Source organism: Sapajus apella, unplaced genomic scaffold (genome assembly GCF_009761245.1).
Source record: "Sapajus apella isolate SASKATOON/1434 unplaced genomic scaffold, GSC_monkey_1.0 scaffold166, whole genome shotgun sequence".
NCBI classification, from domain to species: Eukaryota; Metazoa; Chordata; class Mammalia; order Primates; family Cebidae; genus Sapajus; species Sapajus apella.
In genome coordinates this window covers 1368540-1382523 of record NW_022437106.1, presented here as the reverse complement: position 1 = coordinate 1382523, position 13984 = coordinate 1368540, and the positions used below count along the sequence as shown (strand labels likewise).

The following is a 13984-nucleotide window of genomic DNA, read 5'->3' as shown; positions in this document are numbered from 1 at the left end:
TCACCGCAACCTCCGCCTCCTGGGTTCAGGCAATTCTCCTGCCTCAGCCTCCTGAGTCGCTGGGATTACAGGCACGCGCCACCATGCCCAGCTAATGTTTTGTATTTTTAGTAGAGACGGGGTTTCACCATGTTGACCAGGATGGTCTCGATCTCTTGACCTCGTGATCCACCTGCCTCGGCCTCCCAAAGTGCTGGGATTACAGGCTTGAGCCACCGCGCCCGGCCTTACCTTCTTTTTCAAAGTTGTCTTGGCTATTACCATTTTAATTTTCCATGATTTTAGAATTGGCTTATCAAGTTCTGGGGGAAAAAAAACAAAACAAAACCCAAAACAGAAAAACCCTTTGGGATTTTTACCTCCAACATTTTATCATGAAAAAATTTAAACATAAAGTAGAAAGAAAAAAAAAGAAAGACAGAAGTAGGAAGAATTTTACAATGAATACCTGCATGCTCATCTCTTAGATTCTACTATTAACATTTTATAAAACTTGCTTTATAACATGGCTATCCAACTATCCATCTATCAATCTAATTTTTAAATTTAATTTTTTTTGCAGCAGACTCTCACTCTGTTGCCCAAACTGGAGTGCAGTGGTGCAATCTTGGCTCATTGCAGCCCTCATCTCCTGGGATCAAGTGATGTTCCTGCCTTAGCCACCCAAGTAGCAGCATTACAGGCATGTGCAACCATGAATGGCTAATTTTTGTATTTTTAGTGACAGGGTTTTACCATGTTGCCCAGGCTGGTCTCAAACTCCTGGCCTCAGGTGATCTGCCTGCCTTGGCCACCCAAAGTGCTGTGATTACAGGCTTAAGCCATCACACCTAGCTGTCAATCTAATTTTTTTTGATGTATCTTGAAGTAAATTGCAGACACCAGTACTCTTCCTGCTTACTGAAGTATAACATAAATACAGAATAACCCACAACTTGTGTTGGTATTACCACAAAGTGAGTACACCTGTTACTAACTACTACTAAGGAGGAAATAATACGAACTCCAGAACTTTCCCCTCCTTGTGTTTCTTCCCAATCAATACTCCCTTCTCCCTGCTCAAAGGAAAGTACCGTCCTGATTTTCAACACTGTGTGGTTAGTTTTTAAATTTTATATAAATGGAGTCATACATGTGTATTCTGTTGGTGGTTTCTTTCTTTTTTTTTTTTTTTTTAAGACGGAGTTTCACTCCTGTTTCCCAGGCTGGAATGCAACAATGTGATATTTCGGCTCATCACAACCTTCTGTCTCCGGGTTCAAGTGATTCTCCTGCCTTAGCCTTCTGAGTACTGTAGTTGGGATTACAGGTGCCTACCACCACGCCCAGCTAATACTGTATTTTTAGTAAAGGCGGGGTTTATCCATGTTGGTCAGGTTGGTCTCGAACTCCTGACCTCAGGTGGTCCATCTGCCTTGGCTTCCCAAAGTGCTGGGATTACAGGCATGAGCTTCCTCGTCTGGCTCTGTTGGTGGTTTCTTTATGTTTTTGAAATTTGTTTATGTTGAATTGTGTGTGGCTGGAGTATATTTTTATTGCTGTATAATCAGTAAATCGTATGAATAAAAAGCAATTTGTTTTTCCATTTTACTGTTCATGGATGTTTCGGTTGTTTCACTTTGGGGCTATTATGAATCATGGGTTGCTGTGGAATTCTTGTGTATGTCTTTTGGCATACTTGTTGGGATTTTTATTTGAAATAGGCCACTTATAGATAAGTGGGGAGAATGTAATCCTACCATGTTGGGAGGCTGATATGTGAGGATTGCTTGAGCCCAGGAGTTTGAGATCACAGTGAGCTATGATTGCACCACTGCACTCCAGCCTGGGAGACATAGTGAGAACCTGTCTTTTAAAAAAACAAAACGGTAGGTGGAAAATACACGTTTTAAAATGTTGAGTCGTCCTATCCATTACTTTGTTTTAGCTCTTCAATTAAATAGGTTTTCTTTAATGTCTTACACAGAGTTTTGTGAATGTCTTCAGAAAGGTCATACAGGTATTTATTAGTTTTATTATTGGATATCTTTCTTTTTTTGTAGATGTAAATGGTATATTTTTATAAAATACTTTGTCGGATCTGGTGTAAAGAAATGTCAAGCTAGTCTAAAGAAATGTCAAGCCTTTTCAGAATCCCTATTTCTTTTCTACGTCTGTGGCCTTTGTTTGGGATACCTTTTCTCTCCCTCTTCTTGAAGTGTTTCCTAACTCATATTTAGTGTTAGATGCCCCTCTTTTGGTTTTCCCAGTTGCCCCCGCTTTTTTTTTTTTTGAGATGTCTCCTTTGGTCACTCAGGCTGGAGTTCAGTGGCGCAATCTTGGCTCTTGACAACCTCTGCCTCCCAGGTTCAAGTGATTCTTGTGCCTCAGCCTCCTGAATAGCTGGAATTACAGACATGTGCCACCATGCCTGGATGACTTTTGTATTTTTAGTAGAGACAGGATTTCACCATGTTGGCCAGGCTGGTCTGAAACTTCTGACCTCAAGTGATCCCATCTCCCCACCCTAACCACTGCCTCAGCCTCCCACAGAGCTGGGATTACAGGTTTAAGCCATTGTGCCCCAGTTGCCCTTTATGAACCTACTTTTTCACCCTGTATTGTAATTGGAATTCTTCAAGCAGCAATGCGTGAGCCTTTGAAAACTGAAATCAGACACTGCTTCACTACTCTCAAAACTCTTCAATGCCTTTCTGTGAGGCTTATGATGAAATCATAGTACTTATGATGTGGCCTTCATATTCTCTTTGATATTTCTTCTTCTTCTTTTTTTTTTTTTTTGTTTGGGGGGGGAGACGGTCTTGCCCTGTCACCCAGGCTGGAATGCAGTGGTGTGATTTCAGCTCACTACAACCTCTGCCTCCCAGGTTCAAGTGATTCTTGTTCCTCCGCCACCGAGTAGCTGGGATTACAGGCATATGCCACCATGCCCAGATTTTAAAAATTATTTTGAGTAGAGACGGGGTTTCGCCATATTGGCCAGGCTGGTCTTGAACTCCTAACCTCAAGTTATTCGCCTGCCTTGTCCTACAAGTGCTGAGATTATAGACGTGAACCACTATACTCGGCTTCTCTCTGATGTCATTTCTTACCCTTGTCCCCTAGCTTCCAGGCACACTGACTTCTTGCTATTTCTTGAACACATCAGACATGTTCCTGTCCCAGGGCCTTGTACTTGCTGTGCCTTCATTGAAGTTCCTGCGCAAATGTCATTTCCTCAGGAAGGCCTTCCCTGCGTGTCTTCTCTAAAGTAGCACCTCCTGTTACTCTCTATCCTGATTTTTCTTCAAAGCACTTACTCTGTGTGTCTGTGTGTGTGTGTGTGTGTGTGTGTGTGTGTGTGTGTGTGTGTATTTTTCCCCTTAAATGGTATATTTCCTGAGGGCAGAAACTTTATTTTGTTCACTGGTATATACCCAGTGAATGGTTTACTACTTGTTTATTCCACTACAGGTAAGAACTCTGTTTTCTTAGTAGAGTAGAAGGCAGCTGTTGCTGTTGGGCCCAAGGTGTTTGTGCATCTTCAGCCTTTTTCTCTGAAGTTTTTCCCCTTAGCATATAAATTAACTGAAATCTTTCCCAACAACTCTAACCTTTCCTTAGTCTTTAAGCTCCTGAAAGAATAGTTTACAGTTATTCTCTCTACTTTCTCATATTCCAGAAACTGCTTTATGGCTTCTGTCACTACCTGTCTTCAGAAACTGCCATTGCCAAAGCAATTTGTGTTCTTTTTGTTGTAGATCAAATAAACCCTCTGTAGTCTTTATGCTACTTGACCTCTTTGCATCATTTGACATAGTTGTCAACTTGAAACTTTTCCTCCAGGGATATCTGTGACTTACCCTTTCCTGGCTTTTTAAACTCTACATTTCCAGCCACTCGCTTTGCCGTTCAGACCTTTTGCTATCTTTCTCTACCTACCTCTTAAATTTTGTTACTCTCCACCACTCAGCTATGGAGGAAAGAGGCTGGTAAGAAGATTGTTATATTTTACAGTAGATTTTTTGCATGGTCATTTGTTGGGAAGTAATGATAGCCGAAATGGAAAATATTTGAGAAGATTGTGAAATTGGAAAGTGTGGAGTTCTAGAACAGAATAAATTCTATTGTTAGAGGAGGTGCTTTTTCAAGTGGATTCCCATTAATTGAATGGGTGTATCGTGTGTTGAGAGAGTGGAGTGAGAAATGTACTTTGATCTGTTTCACATAGAAGCATGTATTATATAGAAATTCAGTGATGACCGGGTGTGGTGGCTCACGCCTGTAATCCCAGCACTTTGGGAGGCCAAGGCGGGCAGATCATTTGAGATCAGAAGTTCAGGATCATCCTGGCCAACATGGTGAAACCTCTTTTCTACTAAAAATACAAAAAATTAACTGGGTGTGGTGGCAGGTGCCTTTAATTCCAGTTACTTAGGAGGCTGAGGCTGGAGAATCACTTGAGCTGGGGAGGCGGAGGTTGCAGTGAGCCAAGATCACACCACCGCTTTCCAGCCTGGGTGAACAAGAGTGAGACTCTGTTTAAAAAAAAAAAAAAAAAAAAAAAAAAATCAGTGGGTTAGCAGAGGTCTCTATGGGGCACTAGGCAATCAAGGGCCTGACACCTTCATTTCCTCAACAGAGGAACTTGGAGCCTTAAAGAGAGGAGGTGCCTTTGGTTAACCCAAACTTTACTGGCCATTGTGAAATGTTGATAAAAACATTTAAGGTATATTTTAGCCTGGAAACATCTGTCTAATGAACTAAGCCCTTAGGCTTCAGCTCAGGGAGTTCTGGCATCCATTCAATCAGTATATCATAATGGAAAGTGATTTCTTTTACCAGTTATTATAATTATTATTATTTGAGACAGTGTCTTGCTGTGTTGCCTAGGCTGGAATACAGTGCTCACTGCAGCCTCGATCTCTTGGGCTAAAATGATCCTCCCACCTCAGCCTCCTGAGTAGTTGGGAATACAGGAGTGTGCCACCATGCCTGGATCATTTTTTTTTTTTTTTTTTTTTGAGACGGAGTTTCGCTCTTGTTACCCAGGCTGAAGTGCAATGGCACGATCTCGGCTCACCGCAACCTCCACCTCCTGGGTTCAGGCAATTCTCCTGCCTCAGCCTCCTGAGTAGCTGGGATTACAGGCACGCACCACCATGCCCAGCTAATTTTTTGTAGTTGTAGTAGAGACGGGGTTTCACCATGTTGACCAGGATGGTCTCGATCTCTTGACCTTGTGACTGGATCATTTTTAAATATTTTGTATAGACAGAGTCTTGCTGTGTTGCCCATGCTGGCCCTGGCCTGTATTTCCTTTTTTGTGAAGTGGCAGGTTAAGTCTTTTGCCTACTCTTTCTATTGTATTTGTTTTTTTCTTGAGTAAGAGTTCTCTAAATATTTGGAATAGGAGTTTGTTGTTGCTTAAATGTATGCAGACATCTTCTCCCACTTCGTGATTTGCCTTTTTCTTTCTCTTTATCCTGTCTTTTGATTGAGAATCTCTAAATTTAGCTGGATGTAGTATCTCATGCCTGTAATCCCAATGCTTTGGGAGGTCAAGGCTGGAGGAAGGCTTGAGGCCAGGAGTTCGAGACCAGTCTGGGCAACATAGCAAGACCCCATCACCTAAAAAAATGAGCCGGGCATGGTGGTACATGCCTCTAGTTCCACCTATTCGGGAGACTAAGGCAGAAGGATTGCTTGAGCCCAGGAATTCAAGGTTATGAGCTATAATCACTCCATTGTACTGTAGCCTGGGTGGCAGAGCAAGACCCTATCTCAAAACAAACAAAACACAAAAAGAATTTCTAAATTTAATGTATTTTTATAGTTTTTGAGTTTTCTGCCGTATGTTTCTGGAAATAATTTTTCATACGGGAATAAGCTAAGACAATTTTTTTTCAAGTGGATTCCCATTTATTGAAAATATTCTTCTTTCCCCACTAATCAACAGAGCTACCTCTTTTGTATATCAAGGACTTATCTATGTGGGTATGTTTCTGAGCTCACTGTTTGGTTTCATTGGGCTATTTGTGTATGCCTGCCCTCACAGTTTTAATTATGATAACTGTAATAAGCCCTGTTGTATGGGAGAAGTAAGTCTTCCCACCTTGTTCTTTTTCAAGAGTTTCATTCTTGTCTATTCTTGGTCTTTGCATTTCCATCTAAATTTTAAAATCACTGTGGGATTTTGATTGGAATTGCATTACTTCTATGAACCAATTTAGGAAGAACTGACCTTTTTAGAATATTACACTGTAAATATGTATTTTCCTCACTTATTTAGATCTTTTGTAAGGTCTCTCAATGGGTTTTTTAAATTTTTCTCTGATGATCTTACACATCTTTTGTTAGATTTATTTTTAGATGGTTCATATATTTTATTGCTATTGTAAATGTTACCTTTTACAAAAATTTATTTTCTAACTGTTGCTGATCTCAGATATTGTTCTGAGAGATACAAAGATGGAGTTCTATGTGTGTCTGTAATCTGAAGTGCTGGGTAGGATTGGAAGAGCTATGTAAAGAAAAGTAAGCAATAGAATGGGAGTAAAAAAGGGCTTACTAGTTCCTCTCTCACAGTGCGTTTTCTCCTCCTTTATGAAAGATTTAAGAAGTACTCATTTGTTTTTCACATGTGCAGCCTGTGGAATAAAGGGCAGATCATATATTTTTTTCTGTAAGAGTACGAACTGTATCCTGTATCCTTTCGAACTGTAGCCTTTCATGCGTTGCAAAAGAGGTTCTAATTAATTGCTGGGAGAAGTGAAAATTTTGAGTGGGCAGTTTCTGATCCAAACTACAATATTTCTTTCTTGGGAAAAGGAAAGAGGTTTGTTAATTATATTTCTCAGAAAGCCTGATTTTCAAGATTAGGTCCCCCAGTTGAAAATTCTCCAATCTTAGGCATGTCAGTTGATTAAATGATTCTGTTTATAATGTGAATTAGAGAATTTCATAACCTATTTCATTCCAGTACTTAGAGATAATCAATTTCTGATTCTTATTCATCACATGTTATGCTAGGCCCTTGGAGAATAGATACCAGATAGAATTCCTGCTCCAGCGTCAAAACAAAACAAAAACAAAAACCCAACTTCTAATGAATCCCATCTCCCAGAGAAAATCTCTGTTAGCATATGGTTTATATCCCTCTAGTATTCTTGCAAATGTATGTTTTTTAAATAACTGAGCTAATACTACAGACCCAATTCTATGTCCTGTTTTTTTCATGTTACTGAAATAACATTTAATGGAGTGCATAACATTCTGTTCTATGCCATCATTTACTTATTTTCTCCTTAAAAAAGGAGACACTTGAATTGGAATCATTTTCTGTTTTTCACGCTTACATTAATATTTGGATAAATACTGTGTTTTTTTTTTTTTTTTTTGATGGAGTCTCCTGTCGCCAGGCTGGAGTGCAGTGGCGCGATCTTGGCTCGCTGCAACCTCTGCCTCCTGGGTTCAAGCGCTTCTTCTGCCTCAGCCTCAGCTTCTCAAGTAGCTGGAACTACAGGCACCCCCCACCGCACCTGGCTAATTTTTGTATTTTTAGTAGAGATGGCGTTTCACCATGTTGGCAAGGATGGTCTTGATTTCCTGACTTCGTGATCCACCTACCTTGGCCTCCCAAAGTGCTTGGGATTATAAGCATGAGTCACTGCGCCTGATCAGATAAATATCTTTTAAAACATTTTTTTCATTTCAGATTTTTCCTTAGAAGTGGAAGTATTGACTTAAAGAATTTGACCATTTTAATGTTGGAAAAATTATTCTGTGATTATTAAGATCTTATCACTTAGCGCACAGTGCTAAGTGTTGGAGAGAGAGTAATGAACAAGACAGATAAGGTCCTCATTATCATGGAACTTCTGTAGTTCTGTGAAAGAAAAAGACTCAACAAAGAGCTAAACAAGCTAATTTGTAGTTACAAACTTTGGTAATTGCCTTTTTTTTTTTTTTTGAGATGGAGTCTTGTTCTGTCACCCAGGTTGGAGTGCAATGGTGTGATCTTGACTCACTGCAACCTCTGCTACCCGGGTTCAGGCGATTCTCTTGCCTCAGCCTCCTGAGTAGCTGGAATTACAGGTGCCCACCACTGCGCCTGGCTAATTTTTGTATTTTTAGTAGAGACAGAGTTTCGCCGTGTTGGCCAGGCCAGGTTTGAACTCTTGACCTCAGGTGATCCGCCTGCTTCGATCTCCCAAAGTGCTAGGATTACAGGCGTGAGCCACAGTGCCCAGCCACTAGTTGCTTTTTTTGAAAAACAAAAACACAAGATGTTAGAATAACAGAGATCTAATAGTGAGGCTTCTAATGTAGGAGAGGGTGTTGGTCAGGAAAGGCTTCTTTGAGGAAGAGACATTTAAGCAGAGATCCAAAGCATAAGTAGTGGTTTGACAAACGAAAGAAGTAATAGTATGTGTTTAGATGAGGGGAGAAGGAGAAATCAGGAGGAGGGACAGATAGAGGTTAGTGGGGAAAACTGGCACAAAGGAAACTAGAAGAGTACCAGTAGATCAGTGGGGGGAGTTTGGGAGGAAGTAATATAAAATGCATACTTCAGTATTTCAGACATAAAGGATGAATGAGTTATGAGTTGGCTGTTCATATTTATGGTTGTTGTATCCCTGAACATATACTGTACTTTGGAAAGTGAGCTGAGGCTGGGAGTGGTGGTTCATACCTGTAATTCTAGGACCTTGGGAGGCTGAGGTAGGAGGATCGCTTGAGGCCAGGAGTTTAAGACCACCCTGGGTAACATAGTGAGACCCCCTGCTCTACAAAAAATTTAAAAATCGGCCTGATGAGAGACTGAGGTGGGAGGATTGCTTGAACCTAGGAGGTCAAGACTACACTGATGGATGATTGTGCCACTACACTGCAGCCTGGGCAACAGAGCAAGACCCTGTCTCAAAATAAATAAAAATGTTTAAAAAGTGAGTTTAAAATATAGCCATCATCTAGTCTGGGCGTGGTGGCTCACACCTGTAATCCCAGCGCTTTTGGAGGCTCAGGTGGGTGGATCACGAGGTCATGAGTTGGAGACCAGCATAGCCAACATGGTGTAACCCCATCCCTACTGAAAACACAAAAAAATAGCTGGGCATGGTGGCAAGCGCCTGTAAACCCACCTACCTGGGAGGCTGAGGCAGGAGAATTGCTTTAAATCAGGGGGCAGAGGTTACAATGAACTGAGATGGCACCACTGCACTCCAGCCTGGGCAACAGAGTGAGACTCTGTCTCAAAAAAAAAAAAAAATTGTTAATAACTGCTAAAACTGTTAAACAATTTAAAACTAGGTTGGGTGCTTTGGCTCATGCCTTGATTCCCAACACATTGGGAGAGCAAGGCTGGTGGATCACTTGAGGCCAGGAATTCAAGACCAGCCTGGGCCGACATGGCAAAATTCCATCTCAACTAAAATATATATATATGTATGTATGTATAAATCAGCCAGGTGTGGTGGTGGGCGCCTGTATTCCCAGCTACTTGGGAGGCTAAGGCATGAGAATCATTTGAACCCGGGAGGTGGAGGTTGCAGTGAGCCAAGATTTTGCCACTGCTCTCCAGCCTGAATGGTAGAGTGAGACTTTCTCTCAAAAAAAAAAAAGCTATATTAATATCCTGCAGTATCATGTCCCTTTAGAGTGAATTAATACAGACTGTAGATCATATCAAATTTGTGTTGATTAGCTAGTTAGATTAGAAGCAAAGCTTTTGTTCTATTGAAAATTAAGATCATCATCTCTTTCTCTTGGTGCTGTTAACTTGAAGTCATCTTCATTTGTGCAGAGCCCTTGTTAAAAGTTTATTTTAGTTCTTTTTCTATGAAGTGTTACTAATTTGCACAGAAAAATGGTAGAACTGAAGCTTTCATAGGGGTTCAGACTTTTACAATTGTGAAACTTATTTTAAAGTGTGTCTTCACAATGAATGTTGCTTTGCTAATACTCTTGAGAGTAAATGCAAAAATCTTAGCAATAGGGAAAGATTACATTGCTTCTTGTTTTTTATTTTTATTTTTTAAAGACTACTGTTAATTTTTTTTTAAGCTCTTTTTATCTCAAAGTGTCAATGAGATAATGGGTGTGGAATTGCTAAGAAAAAGTGAAATCAACTGAGATGTGATGTTTTATTGTTACTTCTATTGCATGACTCTTAGCATCTCCTGTGGTGCTGGAGTATTATTGGCACTGTGGCATTACATGCACTCTCCTACAACAAATAGAGTTTTGGCAGGAGGGAGACAGCCCTTTGCCCTTCCTACCATCTTCTGTGCAGGAATCTTAAAATTTATATTTATTTTCCTGTAAATACCAAACTGTGAGAACTTGTTTCATTTGCAAACCCTCATTACTAGAGAGACAAAGTAAATTTAACAAAGGTCAGGTGTGTGGCTCAAGCCTGTAATCTCAACACTTTGGGTAGTTGAGGCAGGCAGATGGCTTGAGTTTAGGAGTTCGAGACCAGCCTGGGCAACTTGGTGAAACTCCATGTTTACTAAAAATACAAGAGTTTGCTGGGGGTGTGGTGGCATGTGCCTGAAGTCCCAGCTCTTTGGGAGGCTGAGGTGGGAGGATTGCTTGAGCCTGGGAGGTTGAGGCTGCAGTGAGCCGAGATCATGCCATTGTACTCAGCCTGGCTGACAAAGTGAGACCCTGTCTCAGAAGAAGAGGAAGAAGAAGAAAAAACTCTCACACAGCAAATTATACAGCCCACATAAGGACCAAGGAATGACTCAACCTTTTAGGGATGCTTTTCCCTTAGTTGCTAACCTTTGACCAGACTGTCTTGTAGTCTTAAAGTTGGAATTTACCCGGTTTTCATAAGTCATTTTGAGAATTTGGTTGCCAGAAGGGGCCAGTGAGATGCTTTTGCCTTCCCAGAGCTGCATTTAGCCCACACTGGCTGCTACACGTTGCCTGTTGAGTCATTCCCACAGTTCTATATAGAGCTTTTCTGGCTTTTCTTTTAAACATGATGTTCTTGGAGTGAGAAAGGAAGGAAGTTTTTCTCTCTTGTGCAGTCTCCTTCATCCCAAATCTGTATTCCTTCTCTTTTCTAATAACAAAATATTGCCTTCAATCATTCTGAGAGTATTTTCTCTATTAAGGTCTCCTAGTATGTTTATTTATCATTTGTTTGCTATGTAAGCATTAAGGTATTTGCGGGACTGTTTTGCAGCAGCAAGTTTTCACATACAGGCTGATAGTTAACCAGAAAAATTGAGGTATTCTAGATAAACATACCAAACATGGATTCTTAGTTTCCAGCTTTTTAAAAAGTCAATCAGATATTCTGAAAGGAATCTTAATATCATTATTATTAATATCAGGTAATTAAAGGTACTGTGGGGAATGGTGGCTCATGCCTGTAATCCCAGCACTTTGGGAGGCTGAGGTGAGTGGATCGCTTGAGCCTCAGAGTTTGAGACCAGCTACTCGGGAGGCTGAGGTAGGAGGAGTGCTTGAGCCCCTGGAGATTGAAGTTGCAGTAAGCCATGTTTGCACCACTGCACTCCAGCCTGGGTGACAGAGTGAGACCCTGTCTCAAATATACAAAAAAAGTAAATAAAATCAATCAACATCAGTATGCTGTCTATTCACAGACTGTATATCTAATATAGGCACAAGTAAGAGGCTCTTTTAGTGGACTGACAGATCTGAAAGACAGATTACAGCTCCAGAATGTATTCAGATGACTTTTTGAAACAGATATTTTAATTGGAGTGGGGGTGGAGAAATAGTTTTTATAGTTAAATATTCAGCTTTCTTAGACTGTTATCTATAAATACCACAGATAAAAAAGCTGTTGGAATACTTGTTCAGAAAATTTATGTGGCTTACATTTTGTTTTTTTATTTATTTTTTCCTTTTTTTTTTTTTTTGTCTTTGTGTGGCTTACACTTTGTATATCTGTGTTTATATGTTTTTAATCCTCTTCCCCACCTCTCGTCAATGGGTCAGTAATTGGACTGCTTCTTTCATGAGCTTGAGTTGTTTGGATGGTGCTTAATGTGTTGCACTAAACTGCATTAACAGCAGTCTCTTATAGTAGGATTTTGAACAAAACCTCATCTTCTCTTCTTATAAAGAGAGGAGAAAGGCAGTTAATCTGTTTTCTGAAACTATCTTTATATATGTCTCTCCCCTCCCCCAGAAACGAATAGCAAGGGGAGGTGCTCACTCACTGTTCTAACCACACTTAGTACGTCTTAACTGGAGAGCTTTTTGGTTTCCTGTCGGCAGTAATTCAACTCTGTGTCATCTTGACTCGCCTAAAGGGTGGATAAATTGGTAACTGCACTGAGAAGGGGAGTGAGTTCTCACAGTCTGATTTGAGCATAAGGCATCAGATTGAATTTGTGAAAGCTTTCCGACGGCTTTTTTTCTGTGACTTTGACATTTCTTCATTATATTTGTGGACTTTTGTTTCTGGGAAGAATCCGTCATGACTCTACTAGAACCTGAGATGTTAATGATGGCAGTACAGTCAGGTAATTCCCATAAATCCTAATTTCCTAATTTGCAGGTAGTTTCCTACAAACCTTATTTGCCATAGGCTTCTTTTAAAAAAGTTGGTCATATTTCTACTAGGAGTGGATGGAAATGGGAGGAAGAAATGTACTGCATTTTCTGTTTATTAATTTTTCTCTTATTGCAAACTGTAGTTATTCTGACAGCTTTGAATTAGATGCTTACCGGTATTAAGACTATTCAGTTGAGAAGATCTATTTGAGAAACAAACTATTTGTCTTCTTTAATCAAGTGTTTTATTATTGTCTGTGGCACTGTTTTTAATGAAGGACAATTAAATTGCTTTGCTGTTTTATACATTGTTATCCTTAATCACTAGTCTACACTCTATGTTTTTATGAAAGGATCTTTAATTTTTTTTTTTCATAGCTGTTCTTTCTCATTTGTGGTATAACCTTTCTGTATCATCTTTTGGTTCTGTGGAAATGCTCTTAATAACACATAGGATTAGGACTAAATTTTGGAGATGGGTAAGTTTGAGCAAAGAGTCAACAGAATGCAGAGTTTTTGAAATTTTATCTCAAAAACAATTTTCCAGTTCAAAGTCTTTTAATTTAAAAATACAGTTAATTTTTAATGGTTTCTTTTACTTTTAGTGTTTTAAAGCTTGGAAGTCAGATATCTAAAAATAGAGAATGTTCTTTTGCTATTTTTAGATCTCTACTAAAATGTAATCTGTAGTGTTTTCTTGTTTCAGAGCATATCTTAAAAGATTCAGACAAGTGGCATTTGGGGACCTCTTCCCCATCCGCTGGCTTTCACTCAAAGGAGAATAAGACTCCTTGGTTCTGGCAGATACTGTCTCTGGCAGAATTGGTCTCTGTTCTCCTTGGAGAGCGCTTAGGTAGTATGTTGAAAGACACAGATACACATCAGTTGAAGACAGGATCAGATGCTATCTGGTTAATAAACCTTATGAACAGGGAAGAGGCATAGAAGACAGATGCCACTACCATTTTGTTCTTTCTGGTTTTACTAATATGACCATAATGAGTCATTTTTCATGCATATAGGCTATGTGTTTCAGGTTGCCTTTCCTTTTCCTCCCACAGATCTATTGAGCTTTGTGTTCTAAACAAGATAATGTGCTTATCTGAATGTTTCCCATCTGTCTTTGATGAAAAAGCTCTTAGTTAAGCTAACTTGGATTTATTTTACCACGTCTGTGCTATGTGTGGGCAAGTGCCTATTTTATCTTGAGGGGTAGATTTTAGCATTTGAACTCCCTCCCTTTTTAAAATCACCTTGTTACTTATACATCATCTCAGTCCAGTAACTTTTCTTTATAAAGGTTAAAAGATTGACCAGGAATGTCTCGATCTGTTGACCTCGTGATCTACCCGCCTCTGCCTCCCAAAGTGCTGGGATTATAGGCGTGAGCCCCATCTCTACTAAAAATACAAAAATTCAGCTGGGCATGGTGGCGTGTGCCTGTAATCCCAGCTACTCAGGAGGC

At 39.9% G+C, this 13984-nt stretch overlaps 1 protein-coding gene across 6 annotated transcripts in view; it reads left to right on the top strand.

Moving 5' to 3' along the window:
- Positions 1-13984, top strand: part of MRTFA (myocardin related transcription factor A) — a 207747-nt gene that overhangs the window by 75156 nt on the left and 118607 nt on the right. Inside the window, exon 1 of one of the 6 annotated variants that reach the window (XM_032267169.1) lies at positions 11492-12488. The exons of 4 other annotated variants lie outside the window; for them this stretch is intronic. In XM_032267169.1, the coding sequence (XP_032123060.1) occupies positions 12443-12488 (46 nt within the window). In that variant the 5' untranslated portion in view covers positions 11492-12442. Of the gene's footprint in view, positions 1-11491; positions 12489-13984 lie in introns of those variants that run through there. One more of the 6 variants, XM_032267165.1, reaches the window with a different exon arrangement.